Source organism: Chelon labrosus (genome assembly GCF_963514085.1).
Source record: "Chelon labrosus genome assembly, chromosome: 2".
Classification (NCBI taxonomy): domain Eukaryota; kingdom Metazoa; phylum Chordata; class Actinopteri; order Mugiliformes; family Mugilidae; genus Chelon; species Chelon labrosus.
The window spans coordinates 31,966,072-31,988,536 of NC_140338.1; the positions used below are offsets into that span (position 1 = coordinate 31,966,072).

At 41.1% G+C, this 22,465-nt stretch overlaps 2 protein-coding genes across 2 annotated transcripts; one reads left to right on the forward strand and one right to left on the reverse strand.

Moving 5' to 3' along the window:
* Positions 1 to 538: 538 nt before the first annotated feature.
* Positions 539 to 5,220, forward strand: LOC311501645 (ATP-dependent RNA helicase DDX39A-like). The gene is made up of 10 exons (XM_084563598.1): positions 539 to 628; positions 1,475 to 1,682; positions 1,816 to 1,943; positions 2,568 to 2,844; positions 2,939 to 3,057; positions 3,499 to 3,630; positions 3,808 to 3,917; positions 4,163 to 4,307; positions 4,525 to 4,672; positions 4,974 to 5,220. Exons 2-10 carry the CDS (start codon positions 1,475 to 1,477, stop codon positions 4,988 to 4,990), a joined length of 1,284 nt encoding a protein of 427 aa, XP_084419724.1. The 5' UTR covers positions 539 to 628; the 3' UTR covers positions 4,991 to 5,220.
* A 761-nt stretch (positions 5,221 to 5,981) lies between these two features.
* On the reverse strand, positions 5,982 to 11,948 carry LOC311501654 (CCN family member 1-like). The gene is made up of 6 exons (XM_084563610.1): positions 11,681 to 11,948; positions 10,640 to 10,853; positions 9,739 to 9,986; positions 8,601 to 8,745; positions 7,681 to 7,862; positions 5,982 to 6,724 (listed from the first exon to the last, which is right to left on the reverse strand). The coding sequence occupies exons 1-6, from the start codon at positions 11,729 to 11,731 to the stop codon at positions 6,419 to 6,421; spliced, it is 1,146 nt and encodes a 381-aa protein (XP_084419736.1). The 5' UTR covers positions 11,732 to 11,948; the 3' UTR covers positions 5,982 to 6,418.
* Between the last annotated feature and the right edge of the window lie 10,517 nt (positions 11,949 to 22,465).

Sequence of the window (22,465 nt, forward strand, 5' to 3'; positions counted from 1 at the left end):
GTACATAGGTAAGACAAACGATTAAAAACAATAATGTGCAGGTCTCAGGGTCGACAGCAGATGGTATGTACACAGATCTGGAAATATTATAGATATACTTAACCTGTATAAATTAGAACTATGTAACTATATCTTATGACATCAATTTATATTTTATATCTTACATGAACATGGCATGAATGTATAACTGTTGTGTAAACGGTCTGTACAAAATTCAAGAGGTAGCAGTAAGTAGTATTAACCTTTCATTAACCCTCACTCCCAGCAAACTTTCCCATTTGTAAAATTGGGACGAAACACATTCATCGATGTGTGTTATTGGAGTTATTGAATAATATGTAGTTCTTACGTGACAAAATTGAAACGCAACGCGAGGGCTAGTATTATATGACATATAAAATGAAATAAAGCGTAATATTTTTGTTGTTGTTGTCATGGTTCAAAAACGGCTTAATGTGTTCTTTTAATAAATGTTTTCCGAAAGCTAAACATTTTACGAGGTGTACCTAAACGCAGCATACGTGTGTGCGCACTCTGCTCATTGATTCCGCTGTGAACAGCTACTGCTTGCTAGCTCGGGGGATTCACGCACATCGACGTCCGTGGAATATCAAATAGTACATACAAGGTAACGTTGCAGTTACCCCGTTCTTTGCACATCGCGTTCACGGCTGTGTAGACATATTTATTCTTTAATAATAGAGAAATGTTTTGAATACTTTGTAACGGTCTCTAGATTTGGAAATACGGGGGTTTCTTCGGTAGCTAACACGCTAGGCGCATTGACGTTAGCTTGGTTTTGATCTAGCCGATTCTGATTTGAGATAACGCTTGCCTGTTAGGCTTAGTTAGCTATAGTTTTGGTGAGCAGTTTTGTTTCCAACCGTTCGTCCTCTTTAAATGTTGCACACATAGCGGTGTTGTGTCAGAGACCTGAGCAATGCAGATACAATGTCTGTAGCTGCTAGCTTACTGACTAGCCGGTATGAATGAACGAGAAGGACGATGACTCCATTGTTTATGAGCGTACTCCGTCTGCCGGGTCACGCACAGGGTTGCTATCGGTTTGACTTGGCGTGCTTGTAACGACTAAATGTATTATTTGAAACACTTTGGTCGTTAGGCACTAAATACACAGATGTTAAATAACTTTCATTCATTCTGCCACGAGCTACGGTCTGCTAAGGTTAAACAAACACTCCATTCAACATGGTCGCTAACTTAACAAATATACCAATCAGCTGAGGGTTGGGATCATACTAGCATTAAGCTAATATTTTTCTTTTTACAACACATTTTTTTTTTAATGATTGGCACCTAATCGATCAATGTATATAGCTTGGTGTACAAAATAGACGATATCGGTAAAATATTAATGTCAAAATAGCATCTCCAGATTTGAGAAACTTAAAAAGATTTGAGCCTGCTGTTTTAAAATATGTGAGACATTGCCTTATTTACATGTTTTATGCAGATGGCAGAGACCGATGTTGATAATGAACTTCTGGATTATGAGGAGGATGAGGAGCCTCAGGGAGCCCCAGAGAGCGGCACCCCAGCAAACAAGAAGGAAGTGAAGGGTTCATACGTATCCATCCACAGCTCGGGCTTCAGGGACTTTCTCCTCAAACCAGAGCTGCTCCGTGCCATTGTTGATTGTGGTTTTGAACATCCATCAGAAGGTAAATAGTTGTTTAAGTGAAAGCCACACTCCTACAAGTAATACATTTGTTAAAACTGCACAATAATATCTTAGCATTGTAAATTAAGCAGAATGTCAAACATTAGTATAATTGCCATTTGTTTTATTTTCAGTTCAACATGAGTGTATTCCTCAAGCTATCCTGGGCATGGACATCCTGTGTCAGGCCAAGTCTGGTATGGGAAAGACAGCAGTGTTTGTACTAGCCACCCTGCAGCAGATAGAACCTGTGGATGGTCAGGTGAGTTCACTTTTACAAGCTCGCTTGTGCAAATGACAATAAAGTCTGTTCTATTCAATGCCAAGTCATCATACCTCCTCTATACTTCTGTATAATGAGTGGGTGACGTATGAAGTAGTGTGATTCGCAATATTTAAAGCTACGCTGCAGCGGCTGCTTTATTCATTCACAAGTTCAGTCTGTTTTATTATTCAGAAACACTTGTTACAGGCTGTCCACAGCTATAAAAAGCCAAGTGCATATAATTAAGTTAGTGCGTGGGGAATTAGGTTTATGACCATTGGCTAGTAGCTTGTCAGAACTATGATCCGAGACAATACAGCCCTTGGGTTTAGCACTAACCGTTAAACTTGGGTCTGCCTGTCATTTTTCCGATCGCCTAAACGGCAGTAAATAGTGGACAGGGAGTCTGTAGGCAGCAGGATGTCTTTCTGATATTTCTTTTCACATGAATATGTCACTTATTTACTCGTTCCAGTCCTAAATCATTCATGATCACTGGGATTTTTGAGGGGAACTGTATGATTAGAGAAGTAACTATGAACTGATTTTCTAAAGTCTTGAAAGAGCAATGAAACAGTAGGCAGACAAAGCTGACTACTGTCCTCTTTTCCTGTGTGGCAGGTGTCTGTCCTTGTGATGTGCCACACTCGAGAGTTGGCCTTTCAGATCAGCAAAGAATATGAGCGCTTCTCCAAGTACATGCCCACTGTTAAGGTGTCTGTATTCTTTGGTGGCATGGCCATCAAGAAGGACGAGGAGGTCCTGAAGAAGAACTGCCCTCACATTGTTGTAGGAACTCCAGGGCGTACCCTAGCCCTTATTCGTAACAAGACGCTCAGCGTGAAGAACATCAAACACTTTGTGCTTGACGAGTGTGATAAGATGCTGGAGCAGTTAGGTGAGTAAGAGGATTTTATAAAAAGACAGCTTGTGTTATAGGATGTGGAATTAGAAGTTAAATTGGCTTATATTGTCGTTTTTGTTTTTCACAGACATGAGGTGTGACGTCCAGGAAATCTTTAGACTGACACCCCATGAGAAGCAAGTTATGATGTTCAGTGCAACCCTAAGCAAAGAGATCCGCCCTGTCTGCCGCAAATTCATGCAAGATGTGAGTTAACAGTAATTCTACACATTAGGGCCACTGTGGAGCTACATGTAAACTGTTTGATTTTCATATTTTTGAAAATGTAACTTCTTACGTGTGTATAATATCTAACTTAAGGTGCATGACTGTAGATTTCCTAATAGATGTATTTAACGTCGAATAAATGTTTAAGCCTTTATAAATCAGAAGTATGGAATCTTTCAGTTTTCAGTCCCTTTTAGCTTTGCCCACTTGTGACTGTCTGTGTCATAAGTGGCCATAATAAAGGGGTAAATTAAAACTCCTCAGCAGATTTGGCTCAGTCTGAACAGTCATACTTGTGGCTGTGCTGCAGTGCAGGAGAACAAGAGCATGGTTTATCTAACCAAACTTGGCTTATTTCATGCTTTTCTGATGTTGCCTTTAAACAAGATTAATGTTGATCCTCCTTTTTTTTCTGTGTAGCCCATGGAAGTGTTTGTAGATGATGAGACCAAGCTGACACTTCATGGCTTACAGCAGTATTACTGCAAGTTAAAGGACAGCGAGAAGAACCGAAAGCTGTTTGACCTGCTCGACGTGCTTGAGTTCAACCAGGTATAGCTGGCATTTGTTTGAGATGAGTCAGAATTAGTTATGCATATACTATCATTTGTTGTTAACCTTTTTAGCAATACTACAGCCTCCCTTCCCCTCCATCTCCCCCTCATCATTCTTTCTCAATATAAATATGAAAATATGCAGGACTCAGTAGTTTGTTTTGCCTCCTGGTAGGTGGTGATCTTTGTGAAGTCAGTGCATCGCTGTGTTGCTCTGTCTCAGCTACTGGTGGAGCAGAACTTCCCTGCTATTGCCATCCACAGGGGCATGGCTCAGGAAGAGAGGTAGGAGCTTCTTTATGCTTTAAATTGACAGTAATTATTATTATTTTTTCTGCAGCACATATAATAAAGCAGCACACTCTACTCACTGTATGGTATTTTGTTTTGGGGGATACATTTTCATCAATACTTCTTAGTTTTGTGTGGAATATACTAATTTGTCAGTTTTTGCGATTTACCGTCCCTCGGATTTGGATTTTATAGTCATTCCTTTGGATCATAATGTTGTTGATCCTCTGCCGTCACAGGTTATCTCGATATCAGCAGTTTAAAGACTTCCAGCGGCGCATCCTGGTGGCTACCAACCTGTTTGGTCGAGGCATGGACATTGAGCGAGTCAACATCGTCTTCAACTATGACATGCCAGAGGATTCTGACACATACCTTCACAGAGTCAGTTCAGCTATATTATAATTAAGTGAAAAAAAAGTGTCTGCAGCATGTACCGTACTGACCAAAACACATTTTGGATAAACTACTGTGTCTGCTCAAAAGCTAAACTGTAGAAGAAACTTGCAGAAATTTGAAGCTCATGCTAATAACTTATTGGAATGTAATTTTCTTTTAAGCAGAGTCTGTTTTAAACCCCAACTCTTTTTCATAACCTCAGGTGGCTCGTGCTGGCAGGTTTGGAACGAAAGGCCTGGCCGTCACCTTTGTTTCAGATGAGGCTGATGCCAAAACCCTGAATGAAGTTCAAGACCGCTTTGAGGTCAACGTAGCAGAGCTTCCAGAGGAGATCGACATCTCCTCTTACAGTAAGTTTTCTTGATGCTTACAGGTGCTGTTTGTTGGCTAGAAGATGTTAACTTTCAGTAACCATGTGTTTATGTGCACTAGTATCCTGGTAATTAGGTTTCTTTAAAACCTGTTTGTGACTACATAGTTATGAGCATTTCCTCTCTTCACTGTTAAAATGACCTTTGGCTTGTCTTTTGTCACTATGATAAGCTGAGATAACTTGTGTGCAGAAAACACAAACTGACCATCATTTCAAATAGTTGAAGACATGTACATTTACAGCATTTCTTAAAATCCTTTCATTTCTCTTATTTGCAGTTGAACAGTCCAGATGAGTGCAAAGTGTGAAGACTGGGTATGACCCTCCGTGTTCCTGTATTTCAGAAGGAAAAAAAAAAAGTTTTTTATGTTATGGTCCTACCTGCCACCATATAAGTTGTCAAGCTCATAAAGATGTGACATTTTTTATTTTCTCATGTCATTGCAGGGTGCTTGTTTTAGTGTTTTCCTCGTTAAAACCATGAATATATTGTTTTGGTTAAAGAAATAAAGTTTTTATATCTTATTTAACAGTGTTGGATTTAATTTTGCACTTAAACATTAAATAATGTCAGTTGTTACATTAAACAGTATCATCGAATACAATTGTCACTTGACTGTAGTTAATTATGCTCACAGGCAGGGGGCGCCATCAACATTTGAGGACGCTGATGTTTTTCCCTAAACGGCTTGTGACTTGCGCTGCCTGCCAGGAAGCATAATTTGAAACTGTGCAAGTTGAGTTAAAATAAAACCTCACATGAAACTTAATCTCAGCAGCCAGTTTTATCACATGGATGGACCAACAAAAAACTTTTAGACCTCTACACTGTAGTGTCCCAGTCCACAAGGAGTATAAATGTATCAATAACACAAACTTGGATCAAAAGAAAGAAAATGTATTTACAGAATACGTTATGATCCAGCATACATTCTCAAGAAATACGGGTTTATGTAAGATATTTCTCCCAAGTTGCATTTAATGCAAAAACAAATCAGTCGGCATTGGTTCAGTCCTTACTGAATGCCTGTCAAGGTTAAATAGGGTTCCTTATCATCCAAGTTAAAGGAAACTGAGTCAATGTTTGTTCGTGGAAACTTGCCATATAAAGGCACTACTGATGTCTGTGTTTATATTCACTATGAGCTATCTTGTATATCCTGAATAAACAAAAAATGTTGCTCACATTTTGCTTTGAGTTCTTTGTGTAACATTACACAAGGTATTATTTTGCTGGTAGTCACAGTGCATTGTGGGATATTAAGTCATCACTGCTACATGCAGGTAAAGCTGTTGAAGCAGCTGATCATGTTAGGAGATTTTTGTACACTGCTGATTTATTATAGTCCCAAGTTGCAGTGCTAAATAAAGTGCTTTGTTGCTTTTGTAGTGTTTCTCTCTCAGGCTGATCTGAGGGCGTCAAAGAATCCACCATAGCTCAACCAGCAATTTCAGTTCAGAGCATTTCAGGGCTCTTATTTAGGTCCCATATCAGTTTGAGCAGGCATGTGTACAATCCACTCCGGTCTCACATGTTAAAAAATGGGTTGCCTTGTTGATTGTGTACCAATACTACCAAGGAGGTCCTTCCTGCCTGTGGCCTTCACTCACTCGGAGCCGGTTGAGAAAAAAATGGCCCCTCGTCTTGAGGCTTCCTCCTCTTTTAAGAAAGCTGTCGTCATCACAATTAAGTAATAAAAAACAAACAAACAAAAACTCAGTTCTAGTCTATGAACTTGTGTGTGTCTCCATACATCCAGTGCTGTGGAGGAAGGGCCACGTCATTGAGGTGTCCGCAGTCGTCGCTGCATTTACACGACTGGATAAACATGGCCATCCTCTGGAAGCGCTCGCCGTCCGGGCACTCGAAGGTCACAGGAACCGTGCGTGTGCGGCGTGGCGAGCAGCACCGACCGTCTGTGCACACGCCGCAGTAGTTAGGCCGGTAGAGGCGGACGCTCTCACATTCTCCATAGGACAGGTGGATGGGCTCTGGTGCCTTCTGGGTAGGAGAGCAGCGCTTCCCCTTCTGTGGTTGGATAATAAAGGTTAGTCATAGTCTGGATGATAACGAGTGTTATGTGTCCCAGTTGGCTTCATCAAAACAAGTCATAAACTAAAATAAGAAAAAAAAGAATCTAATAAGCTTTGACTTTTATGCCCCGTCCTATTACATAACAGCAGATTTAAGAGGCTTTAAACTCAAACTCATTAGTCACACATTAAGAGAACCAGACTTCCCCTTGTTTTGCCAAATCAGGGACTCCAGGGGGGATTATATTTAGACTTAAGTGATTAAATTTGAGATTAAAGACTAAACATTTGCAAGTCTTTTAATGTGAAACCACTGACACTTATCAATGCCCATAGCAGCGGAGCTTTTAACTCGGTAAACCATAGAAGAGTGTGTGTCCAACATGGAGGATTAATATAGACACACCACTTCCCTGGACTCTGAGTACACAGACGGGGCCGAGCTATGGACAGTTGCTTGGCAGGAATGCCGGGGGTGGGGAACTATATTTAAAAAGGTGCCTGCCTGCCACCAAAACACTGCTGAATGAATCAGCACTGCCCTGTTCCCATGTGGACACATGGCTTCCCGAAAGTACCGCTACATTAATCTCTGTTCTTAAGATCAGGATAAAGATGGCTTTAGCAATAAGAGCATATTTACTCAGAGCCAGAACATCTAATGTTTCATTCTTTGCAGCACTGATTCAATTTAACCTCTAGTCTTTACTAAAGGAGGAAAACAACTAAGCAGAGCCAAAAGGAGCAGGTATTGTTTTGGCTAAGATAATTTATCCCACAGTCAAACACCATGATGGGAATTAGTTGTAATAATTCCTTATTGATAAGCGTTATCACAAGACAGCAAGGCCTCACCATATGAGAGATAAGATGTTTTGGTTATCTTGGCAGTAATTGACCTATGTTCAGTCTCCCTCTCCCTCAGCTCAGGTCAAGTTCATTCCACCTCACCTTGGCTGGGACAGACAGGGTGTGGCAGGGCCGCACAGTGCAAATCCTCGTCTCTCTCTTCAGCTTGCACTGAGAGTTCTTGTTGGTTATACGCGAGGAAACACCCATGCCACAGCTACGGGAGCACTGGGACCAGTCAGTGGTCTGGACTGGACACTTCTTCTCCTTCAGATGGTTCCACACTGAGGAGCACCGCAGGCATGAAAGAGGAAGGAAGGCAGGGAGAAAAAGAAAATCTAATTGACAAATGGTTGCAAAAGGTCACAAGATAAATCTTGTAGTTGCAATACAATTCTCAGGGAAAGGGAGCAAGAAAAAAAAACCTATTTCTGCTAAACAACATCTTGTTTATTTATTCAAACTTTCCTCTGATCTTCCTTTGTAACCATTCTGGCACCATGTTCAGGCTGAAAAAACTCAACACTCAGTACATGTTCCCCAGATGGTACATTTTTATGCTTTCAAGATCATCTTGGTCCAATAGACTTTACAGATCCTCTGACCTTTCCTTCAGCACTACCTCGACTGAGAGATGGACTGCCATGAAATTTGGTTCAGACATTCATGTCTTTCTCAGGATCATCTGTAACTTTGGTGATACCCTGACCTTTCATCTGGGACCATAATCACTTCAAAATAAAGGCTTACATTAACATTTTAATCAAAGCAAAGAATCATTCTTTGAAGCCGTCATATTCTGTACACACTCAGTGTGTAACCTGTGCAAGACGCCAAGTGAAAACTCAGGGAGATCTCTCATTCTGTATATGGGCATCATATATTTTCATTACCATTATAATAATTGCAAAGGAAATCCCACAAGTATATAAAATGCCCTACACATTTATTATTTCTTAAAACTGAGTCAAACTGTGATAGATTAAAAAAAAAAAGTCCCACTCAGTTTCTCTTCCTCTTACCAGGCAGGTGTTTGTAGCCATGTTCATTCTCCCAGCTGCTGGACTTGACGTCTGTAAGCTCATTGGCGAGGACCAGCTCATTGTCAAGGTGTTGTTCCGCAGGATGGTGCCAAGGTCTGGGCAGGTGCTGTTGTGGCGGAGGCACCTGCCAAGAGAGATGAGATAAGATGAGACGGTGTGATTCATCTTTGCATTGCGTCTGTGTTTTGTGCATTACTCCGCAGTCTTATCACCAAAGTGCTGCGAATATCAAGGGGTCACTACTAGGGTGCCGGTCTGATGAGAGGTCATGCTTGAAAGCACTTGTCTGTGTTTGTACAACTTTGACTAAAAACTGTTATACTAAAATAACTATTTCAGGAGTTCAATGACCTCTTTTTGCTTGTGTAAAATGCGACCGAATTATGTGAAAAGAAACAAGATAGTCTCTTGTCCCTATCCTCTGTCTCTGCCAGTGCTTGAAACTGTACATGCACATTAATAAAAAAATTCTGTTTGGTCAGTTTCCTTATGTTATTGTCTTTTAGTCTAATGATGATTAGTTGAGAAAATTGGCAAGTTAATCAGCACCGGGTCTGCTGCTATTTACTTGTGTTGGACAAAACTTGTCTTTTATCATATATGTTTTTCAATCAAGAGAACATCACAGTGGTAAGCAATTAATTACGCCTCAATTGGCCTGGAGCTGTGTGTTTCCTGTGGAGCTCTATACTACATCTGTTGTCGTGGTCTCATCAGCCTGCCCAGTCTTCATGGAATCCTGCAGTTATCCACTCCTACAGTTTGTATCATGAGATTCCACATGTACGCTTTAGTCAGATATGTGTATGACAGATGTATGTTTATCTTGCTGTTCTCTTCTCTCTTTTCTGTCTGTACCCGGCTGGCCTTAGGCAGATGGGTCCCTCCATATGAGCTGGGTTCTGCTCAAGGTTTCTTCCTGTTTTTCTTGCCACCGTTGCCTTCAGGCTTGCTCTGGGGGTTTCAGGCCGGGCTTTGTAAAGCGCCTTGAGACGATTTGTATTGTTATTGATGCTATATAAATAAAATTGAATTGAACTGAACTGAATTGAATTATTGGGCACATGTTCCTAAATATAAAACTGGTAGCGACCCCTGTCATCAACACGAAACAAACCTGGTGCTTAGGTGGAAGTTGCCAGGTGCCCTTGTGGCAGTCGACACTGAAGCAGCACTGCCCGGGAACTCTGACCAGCCGTGGGTAAGGGCAGGACGGTGAGGCTGGTGGCAGCTTGTTGCTACAGAGGGGAGCGCAACCAACGGCGCCGTCAATGCAGGTACACTGGTGTTTACAGCCGGCGCGGAAGTTCTCGCCGTTCTGGTAGATCCTGCTGTTGTACTCACACGTGCGTCCCTCTGACTTTGCTGAAGACACACATATTGTCACAGATACACTTGAAATAAAACATTTAATGACTTAAAATAAAGCGTGGTCACATACAGAAACAGAATCAGTCACTTCTTTTAGTAGGAAGTATGAAACGTATTCCCCACATCTTATTTTGGCAGCTAATACCCTTGATTGTTTATCCTATCTTCATCCAAACTAATGCAGTCCAAAAAAATCCAACTGGGGACCTCCAAGGTCATATGGAGAGTGAAAATAAGGAAACAGGAAGTGTCAGACTCCTTGTCTCTGAAGCACGGAAGAACCAGCTATTCATAGTTTGTGGGGCAACACTGGCATGGTAAGGATGGAGTATTTTTATCTCTGAAACCCCCCTGTTGCTGACATAAACATGTTCGACTTATTAAAAAAGGCCCCTGTGCTGTCTCCCTGTGTAAAAGGTTAGACGTTGCTTAGTCACAGAGCTGTGATTGCTTTTTTTTTTTTTTTTCAGCTGACCTTTGTCATGACTCCTTGGTTTCACATTCCCAGTATAATTTTTAAGAAGTTACCACTTGGTTTTGACATGAACAACAGTGGAACCAAACAGGGTTTGGATAGCTGCAGGTGGCAACTATTTCCAAGGCGAGATTCCTTCCCACCCAACATAAACGGTTCCCTCCACCCTCACCTCGACAGACGCCCCAGGCCAAGGTCACATCGTTGCCGTAATTACACTCCAGCCCTTTGTAGTGGTCACAAGGCTTCATGGGGCTGCAGTCTTGGTTGAGCTGTGCAGCACACACCTTGCAGCACCCACATCTGTCTGGCACAGTGCTAACACCTGGAGGGCAATCCAGGGGCTCTGTGGAACACTCACACACTGCAGGGCAGCTAGCAGTCACCTGGAGGGATCATGTGGTGAGACAAAAGCCAAATGATGTTTGCAAATATTGAAAGAGAAAAGAAATAAAACTTTTTACATTTAAGATGTACAATTAATAGGCAATTCTAGCAATAGCACACAGAGTGGGTGATTGGAAAATTCACACAGAGTATGCCATACCAGGCAGGGCTAGAGTCATCAGCAGGGGAGTTCAATGCACCAGTTTCAGCATTTCTTTGAGCATCAAAGTGTGAAGAAGAGCTCTGACACATTCATTTTTGATTCTGCGTTAGCTGTGTCAGACTCCCCAGAGCTTGTGACTCAAATTTTGACACACAACACACAAAACACTGCAGCACGCCTCTCTACAGCAAGTCAAGTCAGTGCTGGCCAGTCATCCCTCAGCGTCTAGACAGCTCAGGATTTGTACCCAGTCCCTCTGCTGGCACATGATTTGAGTCACGGCTCAAACTTGTTCCAGTTTGTTGGAATCAACATGCCACTGTGCTTTAAAAGTAGACATGAGCAAACATGCAGATTGCTAGCATAGGCAAACACCTTTAGAAGAGCTGTATTCATTATTATTTAAGCAAGGATATACTGGTAGTGAGAACCATGCACCCTGATTTATTTTTCAATTACTTTGTAATCTTTCCAATCTTAATCTGATGTTTGCTTCGGGGTTTAATTTTCCTGTTCATACCCAAGAGTTCAAAGTTTGATTGCGTTTTACTGGTTATCAACAACAGATTACACATAAACTAATCCTTGAGCATTCTTTCTAGAAGCAGACTTCAGGCTCTCACGCAGACACATTTAACTTTTCTCAGGAGAGGAGTGTCTTACCTGCGAGATGACGGCTGTTGTCAGTACAGTCAGGTAGATCAGAAATGCCATGATTAGCCTGCTGAAAGTTTCACAAAATACAAGTAAAGTTAAATCCGTGCCTTCAAGGAACAATCAACTTAATGATTTTTAGTCTTAAATAGATTTACACTGAGTTTCAGTCACTTAATAGTTCGGACCGTAGTCCTTATTCTAAAGGGGATAAGTATCTAAACTCTAATTTATAGTCGCTGTGGACGCCTGAAAAGCCACGCCCCTCTCAATACTTCTATCCAATCAGCAACTTAGACATTTCCAAACGGGCGTGGTTTCACAACTGGGCTAAGTTTGCTGATTGGTGGGCGGGTTTTGTAATGAAAGCAGCCATTCATAAAAATCGCAGGGCCGCTCTGTGTTTGTTTTATGAGTTAAAAATTAAATGTAACTGCCGCTTTTAAGTCACACTTAGACACATTCCTGCTTTTGTGGCCAGCACTCTCCTAACACTGAGTAAATATACTCAGCTGGGCCAGACAGCAGGGTAACATTAATAAGACCTCCACCTATGGGGGGAAAGAAGGAGGGGGAAGGAATTTATTTCTGTTTTTCCAGACCAGTGTAGGTGCCAGGGCAGAAAATTAAAGTGGAGTATATTAAGCAAATAGTAAGATAATAGCAGTTGTCAGAGAGAGTGAACACACCTCTCTGTCTGCGTCTATCGTAGTCTGCGAAAATGTTTCCATGGTTTTTCTGATTGTTTTGCTCTCTGACTGCTTCATCTTGAATTAAGGTGGACTGGCTCTTTTCAGACTATTATTTCTAACCTCATGGTGCTGACGAGATGAGAATGATGAGGATGTGATCACTTGGAAAGTATTGCCGAGTCGAGGTTGAAAGCAGGATTGTTGTTTTAAGGGCAGCACATATGAGGGTTGGCCTCCTCCCCCCTCTGCTGTCTTTTTTTTCAGCCGCAGGTTTCCAGCCACACCTGCCCCAACACAAAGACCTCTTTTGATGAAACAAATATGATGGGCAAAAGTTCTGACTTGAATTTAACAGGTGAAACAATCTGACACATGGGCTGTGATTATCTGATGTGCGGTGTTATCTCTTGATTATTAATTAACTCTCAACCTGCCCATCACCCCTCCGTCAGAAGAAGTTTTATGCTACATATTTAATTTCAAATCTTCCATATTTATTTTTTAACTTATTTCTTTACTGATTTATGAGTGGTGTGTCTCTAGATATATATGTGAACTATAAACATAAAACATTTTCCTTCAGAAGCTCAGGGGGTTTTATAATTTATACTGTTTGACACCACATATCTTCTACGACCTTATGTGTGCCATGTGACAGCCGTTAGGCGTAGACAGTCCCTTGCTGAGCGATGCTCTTCAGACTCTTCAGTAAACTCTTCAGTCAAATCCCATGGTGATTTGGCAGTTCTTGTCAATGGTCTTATCCAATTTCTACAACCTGGACAATTCTAACAAGGAGGAGACAGATGTGTATGACACATAAACATCCCCAGCTGTTCATCTTTCCTGACTCACTGTGCTGATTTCAGTCCTGACAGTCTCTTCCCTCACTGCAAATTGCTTCCAACTCAGTAATTAGACTAATTCCAGAATCAACGTTACGTTTTTAAGTTGGTCCTTCAGAACACCACAATACATACAGAAAAACTTTGTACCTGGTGGCTCAGGAAAGACATCTTATAGGACAAGTTTGACATTTTGGAAATAAATGTACTTGTGTTCAGCTGATGTTCATGACCATATGGAACAAGGCCAGTGTTCTTCAGCTTGCGGCGTGACTGCAGATTTTGCAAGTTGGAGGGGTGGAACAGTGGTGTAGTGGTTAGCACTAATGCCTCACAGCAAGAAGGTTCTGGGTTTGAATCCACCGTCCACCGTCCAGAAAACGAATGAATGAATGAATGCAACTTGGAATTAGATGAACTTGAGTCCCTACTCTATAGTACTTGTTGGTGTAACCATGAACTCTACAATGGAAACTGCATGATCAGAGGAACATGTGGACGTATAATGTTCTCCTTTGCTGGATTTGCAACACTGGCAGATCGAAGTCAAGTGGTTTTCGTTGTCATTTCAACCCTATTAAGTAACCACAGTACCAAATGAAATGAAACAATGTTCTTCCACGACTGTGATGATACATAAACCTACACACAGTCAAGTCTGGACTAACACAGATCTAACACATCTCTACATAAAGTGCAGTGTGCAGCAGATGGTACAGGACGTTGAGGTAGACAGTGCAATATAGTAATGCTTCCATATCATTCAGTAGAGTACAGTATGTAGGGTCAGATGTGGCAGACAAAAGATATTATAGTTTATTAGTCTGTTGAACCATTTGATTTTCAGCACCTCTGCATAAAAGTGCAAATAATGTGCTGACAGTTTGGAGACTGTAGTAAATATTACAAATAGCTAATTGGAACTCTTTCGCTTGTTTGCGACTGAGATAACCTACAGAACAAGGTTTTCTAGCTTACTGCTAGCAGGCTTGCTGGCTTGGAAGGCTTTCATGTCCTTGAATAATTTTTTATTGCACAAAATTGTTTGTAATAGTGGACAAAATGCCAGGGAGTTATTGGGACAGTTAAGAAAACACTGTACATCCTTCTCATGTGTGTTCAGCCAATTTAAAGCTACAAACAGTAGCTTAGCTAAGGCAGCACCCACTAGTCAACCAGAGGTTAGGTGGAACATTTCAATCAAGCCAAGTTCTCTTTTACAGCAAACATTTGTCCAACTTGTATTTGCCCGACTCCCAATTTAAAAAAAGGAAACCCCCGTCAGGAAACTATCAGTCATAGCTGTAATGGTGTGACCAAAGAGACAAAGTCATGGCCCATCTATTTTAATCCTTCGGTGGCCATGGTACAGGGGGAGCTCTGAAACTCCTGTGGCTGCTTCTCTCTCAACTGATGTTGAACGATAGAAACTCAGTCTGACAGATATAAAGCTAATGTTGTGTGAAGAAGTAGACCGTTGTTAGAGACTGTGACTGTGGGATTGTTTATGGTTATTTATACTCTGTTTGCATTATTATTTTTTTTTTTTTTACAAGACATCAGGCCACCTTTTGTGTTCCTTCTAGGTTTTGTTTCAGTTGTCGTAGTGCTACACAAGGTAAACTCACTGAACCCAAGTTACATTTGTAACTCTTGTTTCTCTCCTAATCCATGACTCACTGCAAGCAGATGTAAAACGTATTGCTATTGGTGCATCAGAGGGTAATGTCGCCACGGAAAAAGCTCTGTATTGCAAAATACAGAGGGATTTCCTTGGTGTTGATTAGCGCAGTCTGCATTTTGTGAACTTGTGTGTTATGTACTATATCTGTCTCTCTCTCTCTCCCCTCCCCTGTTTGTTTTGTGGGTGTTGATTGCCAGATTAGTTTCCATCTGTTTTGGAAATTGGTTGATTCAACCCCAGACTGACTAACCACTGTCCAGGGCCCTCATGAAAAGGGGCCCAGCCAAGGGATCCAGTCTCTGCTGCTTGCTGTTATCCTGCCTGTGTAGACCTTGAGATGTGTGGACTTGTGCACTTTATGTAAGAAATGTGCTGGAAGGTTGCAGACTGTAGGTGAGTTTGGGTTACCCCCTACTGCTTAGAAAGCAGTGGATGTTTACTTGACAGTACAGAAGCAGTATGAAGCAGTATTTTACTGTTGTAGTTGCATGAAGGGGAACTACTAGCTTTTAACCATTAGTTAAACAGTAAGGTAGTGAGGTCTAGTGGGCCAGCCTAGGGATCAGGCCTGTAGAATGGCTTGCTAGATAAATCTGAGGGATTGTGAAATAATTACCAAATTTGACATTTAACTGCCAGACATTAGCTGTATAACAGCTAATGTGAAATGTTGTGTAGTAAGGTGGCGTCAAATGGAAATCAAGCTTAAAACAGAGTGTCTGTAAAGCATAAAAACATTTCATTATAAGCAAAAGTCTAATATGAATGTTACATAATCCATTTATTAGATTATTATTAGTGATGCATTAACCTCTTTGCATGTTCAATGGCGTGAGGCCGCCAAAATCTCAGTTCAAAGTTGCTCATCCAGCAAAACTAAGATCTATATCATGCAGACTCATTAACAATTTATTATGTATTAATATTTCAGTTCATAGGGCACGGTGGTATAGTGATTAGGACTGATGCCTCACAGCATGTAGGCTTTGGCTTCCGCGGGGAGTTGGCATGTTCTCCCAGTTTTCTCCGATGCTTCCTCCAACAGACCAAAGTCATGTTTGTTAGATCATAGTAAATGGTTGTTTGTTTCTGTGTTAGCCCTGCGATAATACGGCAACCTTTCCAGGGTGTACCCGGCCTCTTACCCAATGACAGCTGGACTAGGCTCCAGGCCACTATGCGACCCTCTAAGATGAGACGTAATAGATAATGTATGAAGGATGGAATATTCCAGCTCCTATTATAAGTGAATCATGTGTTAAGTTAAATACTCTATTTTATTCCATGAACTGTGGTTCGGTTCAACTCAGTTTATCAATTGCATTTTATTTACAGTCAACAACAATCCAAACTGTGACAAGACACACAGAATCCGGAGCCTGAAACCTCCAGAACAAGCACCAAGCAGAACCCAGTTCATATGAGGGGACCTATTTGCTTGAGGCCGACCAGATAGAGAAACAGAAAAAGCATCAGAGGAGAGGAGAAGAGAACAACAAGGAGATAAATTCATACATCTGCATAAGCACACATGAAGCATATTAACATGATGATATAAGGTGATGAATGTTACATGAGAGACCGATAATAAATAAATAAATATAGTGGACAGAGCTGAATGAACAATAAACACAGGGCCAAGACAAAAGAGAAACATGCAGCTCTGAAGATCAGAAACATCCACCTCCAGGCCAGAGAGACTCACAAAATGTTTATATGAGAAATGAATAATCATTAAAAATAAATTAGTAAAATCTAATAGAAATGCTCTAAGCCTATGACAGCTGCTTAAATAAAAGGGGTACAAATAAAGTAGGAAGTTTGTTTTTGTACTTTGTTTAGGTGTAACTAATTTGAACTTTCATACGATGTTTTATAGTTTACCATATTTCATAAAATGATGGTATATTTAAACAATTATCTGCAGCTATTGAATAACCGAAGCACTGAATAAAATGGAAAACACTCAACTACTCTGGACATATGTACTCTGTAGGTTCAGTATGTGACTAAATTTTAAATTAACCCCAGGTTTTCTCTGACTGATGCCCCTGGAGGAACTGCAATAGCAGCACGACGAAGTGATGTCTGAAGCTGAGGGGCCTGATATTGTACTGTTTCTCTCAAGCAGGAACTGGGTTCAACATGATACACAAAAAAGATCAGGGGAGACACGGCTTTATGAGAAAGAGCTTATGTGGGAAAACAGGAAACATCTAGAGGAAAGAACGGCGAGGAAAAGTAGGTAAGAGGGTGTTGAGAGAAAGAAGAAAGAAGCAAAGTGGGGAGGAGAACTGTGTGTGTGCGGGGATAGGTGGGGGCCGAGGGGTGACAGGTGTTTCATGGTAAGAAAGTTTGTTTTTTCAAGAGGAGGAGTGAGCAACTTCCCTGCTGACTGGTCTGGTCCGCTGTGGGTTCCTGGCAGTCTGGCAGGATGGTATTTCACATAAAAACAGAGGCTCACTACTTCAGCCCGTACCGCTTTTAAAGTCCCATGAACCACATTACATGACTGTAAGGTCATATATTTTAAAGTACATAAATACACATGGACAGATGTGAAGAAGTGCATGTTACATAATATAGTTCCAACGCAATTATCCAAATGGCAGCATGGAATTGAGACACCAAGAAGTTGTGTCCTGGGAGAAAAAGGAGGAAGAAGGAGCTCAAGTGGTAGTGACAGGGTCATTAAACTGGTTTCTCTGCTGCCGCAGTGGAAAAGTTAAGCATGTGGGAACCGTGGTTATGTGTGTGGAGGAGAAAGGTGAGTATATGTTATTATTTTTAAAAATACCAAATAGAAACCTGAGTATTGATTATCCTGGACAGACATTTAAAAGATCAGTGAGAGTGTGGCTCTATATATGTGCATACGCCACACTTCTCATAAAATACTATAATATGTAATGGGATATGTGCTAAATCTGGAATCGGCATATGGTGCTTGTGTTAGTGAACTGTGCAGTTTAGAACTCACATAGGATTGTAAAGTTACATAAGAGAACAGACTGAATGACCAGGACTTGGAACAACTTCAGTCTAAATCAAGCTGCTTGGAGCAACTCCTCCCTCTGGTGGAAGTTTCAGAACAAAATGATGGATAAAACATTAAATGTATAGGTGTAAGGATTCTAAGAATACCTGCCTTAGGTCACCCCTTAAATTCTACTGTGTGGCACTGTGTTATCTATGACATGCTCTGCAGTGTCTTTAAACTCTGCTGCTTTGCAGTTAACATGCGGCACATTAGGGACAGTTTACTTCCTTAAACCTCCACAAGATGGAGCCAAAGACAACAATATCAAAAAAGGACTATATTGCAGCACAGCACGGACTTAATCGAACGCCCACCTTGAAAGTTCTGTGCCTGAAGCCAACACTGACAGTCCAGACACACAAAAGGCCAGCAAAGCGTATTTTTTTGAGGATCTGGTGTCAAAGACGGGAGTCCAAACCAGAGGTGTGCAGTCATGTGTCGCTGAAATACAAACCTTTTGTTTTATCCATATGATTTGACCATAAAGAAGGACTTATCTGTTGCCTTATAGTAAAAAGATGCATAAAATAATCCCTGGCCATTTCTGTGTCACACATCTACATGATCAGATTATTTCAAGATTCATTGCTGTGTGACATCAAATATTTCCTTGCTTTCATCTGTCCTCCTTCACTTGCTCACCACTACCTGATCTTTCATTAAACTCTTATCAACAGACTGTGCGTCCTCTGTATCTATATCACTCTTTCCTCTCCCCTTTCTAATTTTTTTTTTATTCATTTCCTTTCACTAAACCTCACCGAGTCCTTTCCCCTCATGCCTCTCTCTCTCTCTCCTATCTTTCTCCAGACTGTGACAGCAGAGCATAGTCGCTTTGAACCTGGTTTTATTCGGAGCACGCTCTTGTCTCCCATCACCCACGGTCCCCTGATTAGACTGCCACCCCGCACACACACCCCGCCCCACACCCCTTTAGCAGTCACTGAGGCTCAAAGCAGCCAACTGACAGGGAAGGAAAAAGCTTTTCCCAGGTAGAGTAGCAGCACTGCCGGAAGACTTGTAAGCCTAAATATCCCACTTGTCTGGGAGGTGGGGATTACCCTTTGGCCAACTGCTAGATCCTTCATTTCCCATACGGGAGTATAGGGTTTGGAAAGCACAAATGTGGAAGCTTGTTCTGCATAAGCTGCTGCAAGGGCAGAGGCATCGTGCATGTCAGGATTTCAGCCCTTGTTACTTTATACCCTCTCACATGAAATGTTGGAGAATTACATTAAAAATAAATCAGTTGGAGAGATATGTTGGCCTGCCGGCAACTGTGCTGCTGAAAACATGTTGTGTAGCCCCTTGGTTCTCTTAAAGCAATGATTAGCCATGCATTTACCTACTTTGTTGGTGTTTGGAGTATAGTGTAACGAAGTCAATGTATTTTATGCGTAGAGTCTGAGTGGATCTGTGAATGCAGCTCACATTCTTTTCAACTGCTGTTTATATTGTTACAGCAGAAGTAGTAGATAATACCAATTTAATGCCATCCAAAGTTAGTCATTGTAGCTAGTCTAAAAGCAGCATATGCAACACTATCTATAGTATCTGGTTAAAAGGGCATGACTATGCCTTTACTTAAAGATTATAAAGAGACCCAATATCCACAGGTCCTGAGCAACTCCGACCACAGGACGAAGGAGAATACATACATTCATGAAATCTTCTTGAAATATTGTCAGGGAATAAAACATGACAATAGACCATTCAGATTTATGGGAGGTCCTACCAGTGTTCAATAATCCATAGCAGGCTCAGAAACAGCCTTTATTATAAGGTTGTGGTTTCATTACGTTCGACTGTCGTCTACTAAAGCCTTGCTAGTGACACTACAGGTCTGTCTTAGGTAATTCTGACACATTCATGAAATACTACTGACATTTCCTCCAGTGCTCTCCATACCGCTGATTGCCATGAAATTTGCAAACAAATCAACTGGCATTTTTATCATCTTGAGCTGCTTTATCAAATGCAAGCGTGCTAACAGGATGAGCACAGTACACATTAAACCCAAGTGTGTTTGCATTGCCACTGTGAGCATGCTGACATTAGCAATTAGCTAAAAGCTGTTCTCTGTAAATGCAAGCTTACAGCATTGTTTGAATGACAGTACATTCAAATACTATGTCTGATTGTATTGTGTCCTGTACTGGGTAAACAGTACAGCATATGTTATCAATATCCTGCCTTTGAAAATAGTTTTACATTGGCCTATAATCTTAAATTCTTTTATTTTCTGCCAAACCTAGAAAAGATAAGGTCAGCAAAGTTGTAAGGATTTATAATGACAATAAAGTTGAACAGAGGTAAACTGTCTTTGTCATAGTCTTTAATGGAGCACCCTATCCTCCTTCTGCATCTGTCCCCAGACATGCATCCTTCTGTCCCTTGCTACTTCCCAGCTTTTTTCCTTCCTCATCCATCATTTCCTTACCACCCATTCCTTCCTTTCCCCCCATTCCCGTGGTGAAACACCTCAATCTGACAACAAAGCGAGCCTCCATCAGCACCAAAGACAGACTAACACAGATATCTCCGTCTGCAACATTTACAGATAACCCACATCTCTCTCTCTCCCCCCTCCCTGCACCCTTCATTTCCTTCTCCTCTGTTTCCTCTTCCTCTGCTTTCTCCAACCCAGCTGGAAAGATGGTGTTATGAAGATAAATGACACCTCTCAGCTTCCTTCCCCTGCTTCCATCTGCTTCCTTCACAGCTGCTGTGGGGAATTCCCCTGGAATTCTGTCAGTGTCTTGCCTGAAAGGTTCACAGCATAATTTTTTCATCCATGAGGAACAGAGTAAAAGGACTATACATGGTTGACTGAAGTAGCTGAAGACATTAGGCTGCCCTGATAGCATTTCAGGAGCTTTAAGCTCATCAGATTTCAATTATGGAGGAAATGAAGTGAAAATCTGAAGAGACCATTTGATAATCAGGGTTATTGAATATTTTTCTGGCACTGCACCTCTGATAGGCTGAAGATACAACCCAGCTCAAATCAGATTCAGCGTGTTACATTTGCGGAAATGCGCTTATTAGAGTACTTGTCAGGAGTTAGATGACAGAATTGTCTCTCATGTCTGCTTCAAGATAGGATAACAACAACACAACATCATCCCAGTACACTGTAAAAACTGTCACTTAGATCTAACTCAAAAAAATTAAGGCAACATTTTCCAACCACTTTTTCGAAGTTTAGCGAACTAACTAGTAATTTGAGTAAGTAGAACCTAATAATATGCATTTCACTGTATGCTAAAATATTAAGTAGCATTTGCAAGAAATTTAGTAAAATGAATGAAAAAGCATCAGAATATGAAACTTAATTAAATTAAGTAACATGAAATTAAAAATTAATAACTTGTGTACTCTATTTTATTTTTTTTATTTATTATTTCTTTGTTTTAGTTAGCATTATCATACACTTAACAAATAAAGAGAGATATCAATTTTGAACATTTATTAAATCACTACCATATCCAAACAGTGGTAAGTAGAAAAACCAAGTCCATCCATATTCAGTGCATAAAAGAACATGAGCTTATAATGTGCTGTTTAGGAAAACACCTTAAGTACATAATAAAAACATTTCTACATTAACATTAACACTTTTGCAACAATTTACAAGCATGAACATCTGACCTCATATTAGCAGAACACAGAAGATATTAGCAGAGCATTTAAAACAACATGGGCAATCTAAATGAATGCATAGCGTGGCTGTGTCCAAAGGTCCTTCATCACGGACCCAACTTTAGGCAAAAATTCCAAAAAAATCTAACTTAAATGGCTTTAAAACGTATCAACAAAGTTAATACACATCAAGAAATCTGGGTTAGGCATTTTCAATCAACAAATACACAGAAAAATGAAATTATGCGTACAGGGGCGGAACAGAGGCGAGGTGGTTAGCAGCACTGATGCCTCACAGCGAGAACGTCCCGGGTTCTCATCCATGGGCCAACTGGTTCCTTTCTGTGTGGAGTTTGCATGTTCTCCCTGTGTCTGCGTGGGTTCTCTCCAGGTTCTCCAGCTTCCTCCCACCATCCAAAGACATGCTGGTTAGGTTCATTGGTGATTCTAAATTGTAGATGTGAGTGTCTCTCTGTGTTAGCCCTGTGGAGACCTGTCCAGGGTGGACCCCCACCTCTCGTCTGATGACAGCTGCAACCCTTAACAGGAATAAGCAGAAGATTTACATTAGATGAATGAATGAATGATGTGTACAGTACATGGTGAACATACACTTGTTAAACTGTAAAACTGGTATATTCAAATCAGTGCTGATAATCCATGTTTGCAGCCGATGGGGCCTCTCAGTGAAAAGGTGTGTTAGTGGAACAACTGGGATGACTGACAAATGTGTGAATGTACCACAGTGGGACCAACAGATACTGTTGGATATCCATAGCAAAGCTTCTTGTTCGGACACCTGGAGGAGTACTACTGTTTATCTGTTACTGCAGGCGGGAAATGTGGCTACGTGCTGAGGTGCAGCGAGCTCGCTGGCTGAGAATACTGTAC

Coding starts and splice junctions, on each gene's coding strand:
- LOC311501645 (XM_084563598.1), top strand. CDS start 1,475: ATGGCAGAGACCGATGTTGATAATGAACTTCTGGATTATGAGGAGGAT. Junction 2,845..2,938: donor TAAGATGCTGGAGCAGTTAG/GTGAGTAAGAGG, acceptor TGTTTTTCACAG/ACATGAGGTGTGACGTCCAG. Junction 4,308..4,524: donor CTGACACATACCTTCACAGA/GTCAGTTCAGCT, acceptor TCATAACCTCAG/GTGGCTCGTGCTGGCAGGTT.
- LOC311501654 (XM_084563610.1), bottom strand. CDS start 11,731: ATGGCATTTCTGATCTACCTGACTGTACTGACAACAGCCGTCATCTCG. Junction 8,746..9,738: donor AACTTCCACCTAAGCACCAG/GTTTGTTTCGTG, acceptor CTCTCTTGGCAG/GTGCCTCCGCCACAACAGCA. Junction 7,863..8,600: donor TGGCTACAAACACCTGCCTG/GTAAGAGGAAGA, acceptor GGTGCTCCTCAG/TGTGGAACCATCTGAAGGAG.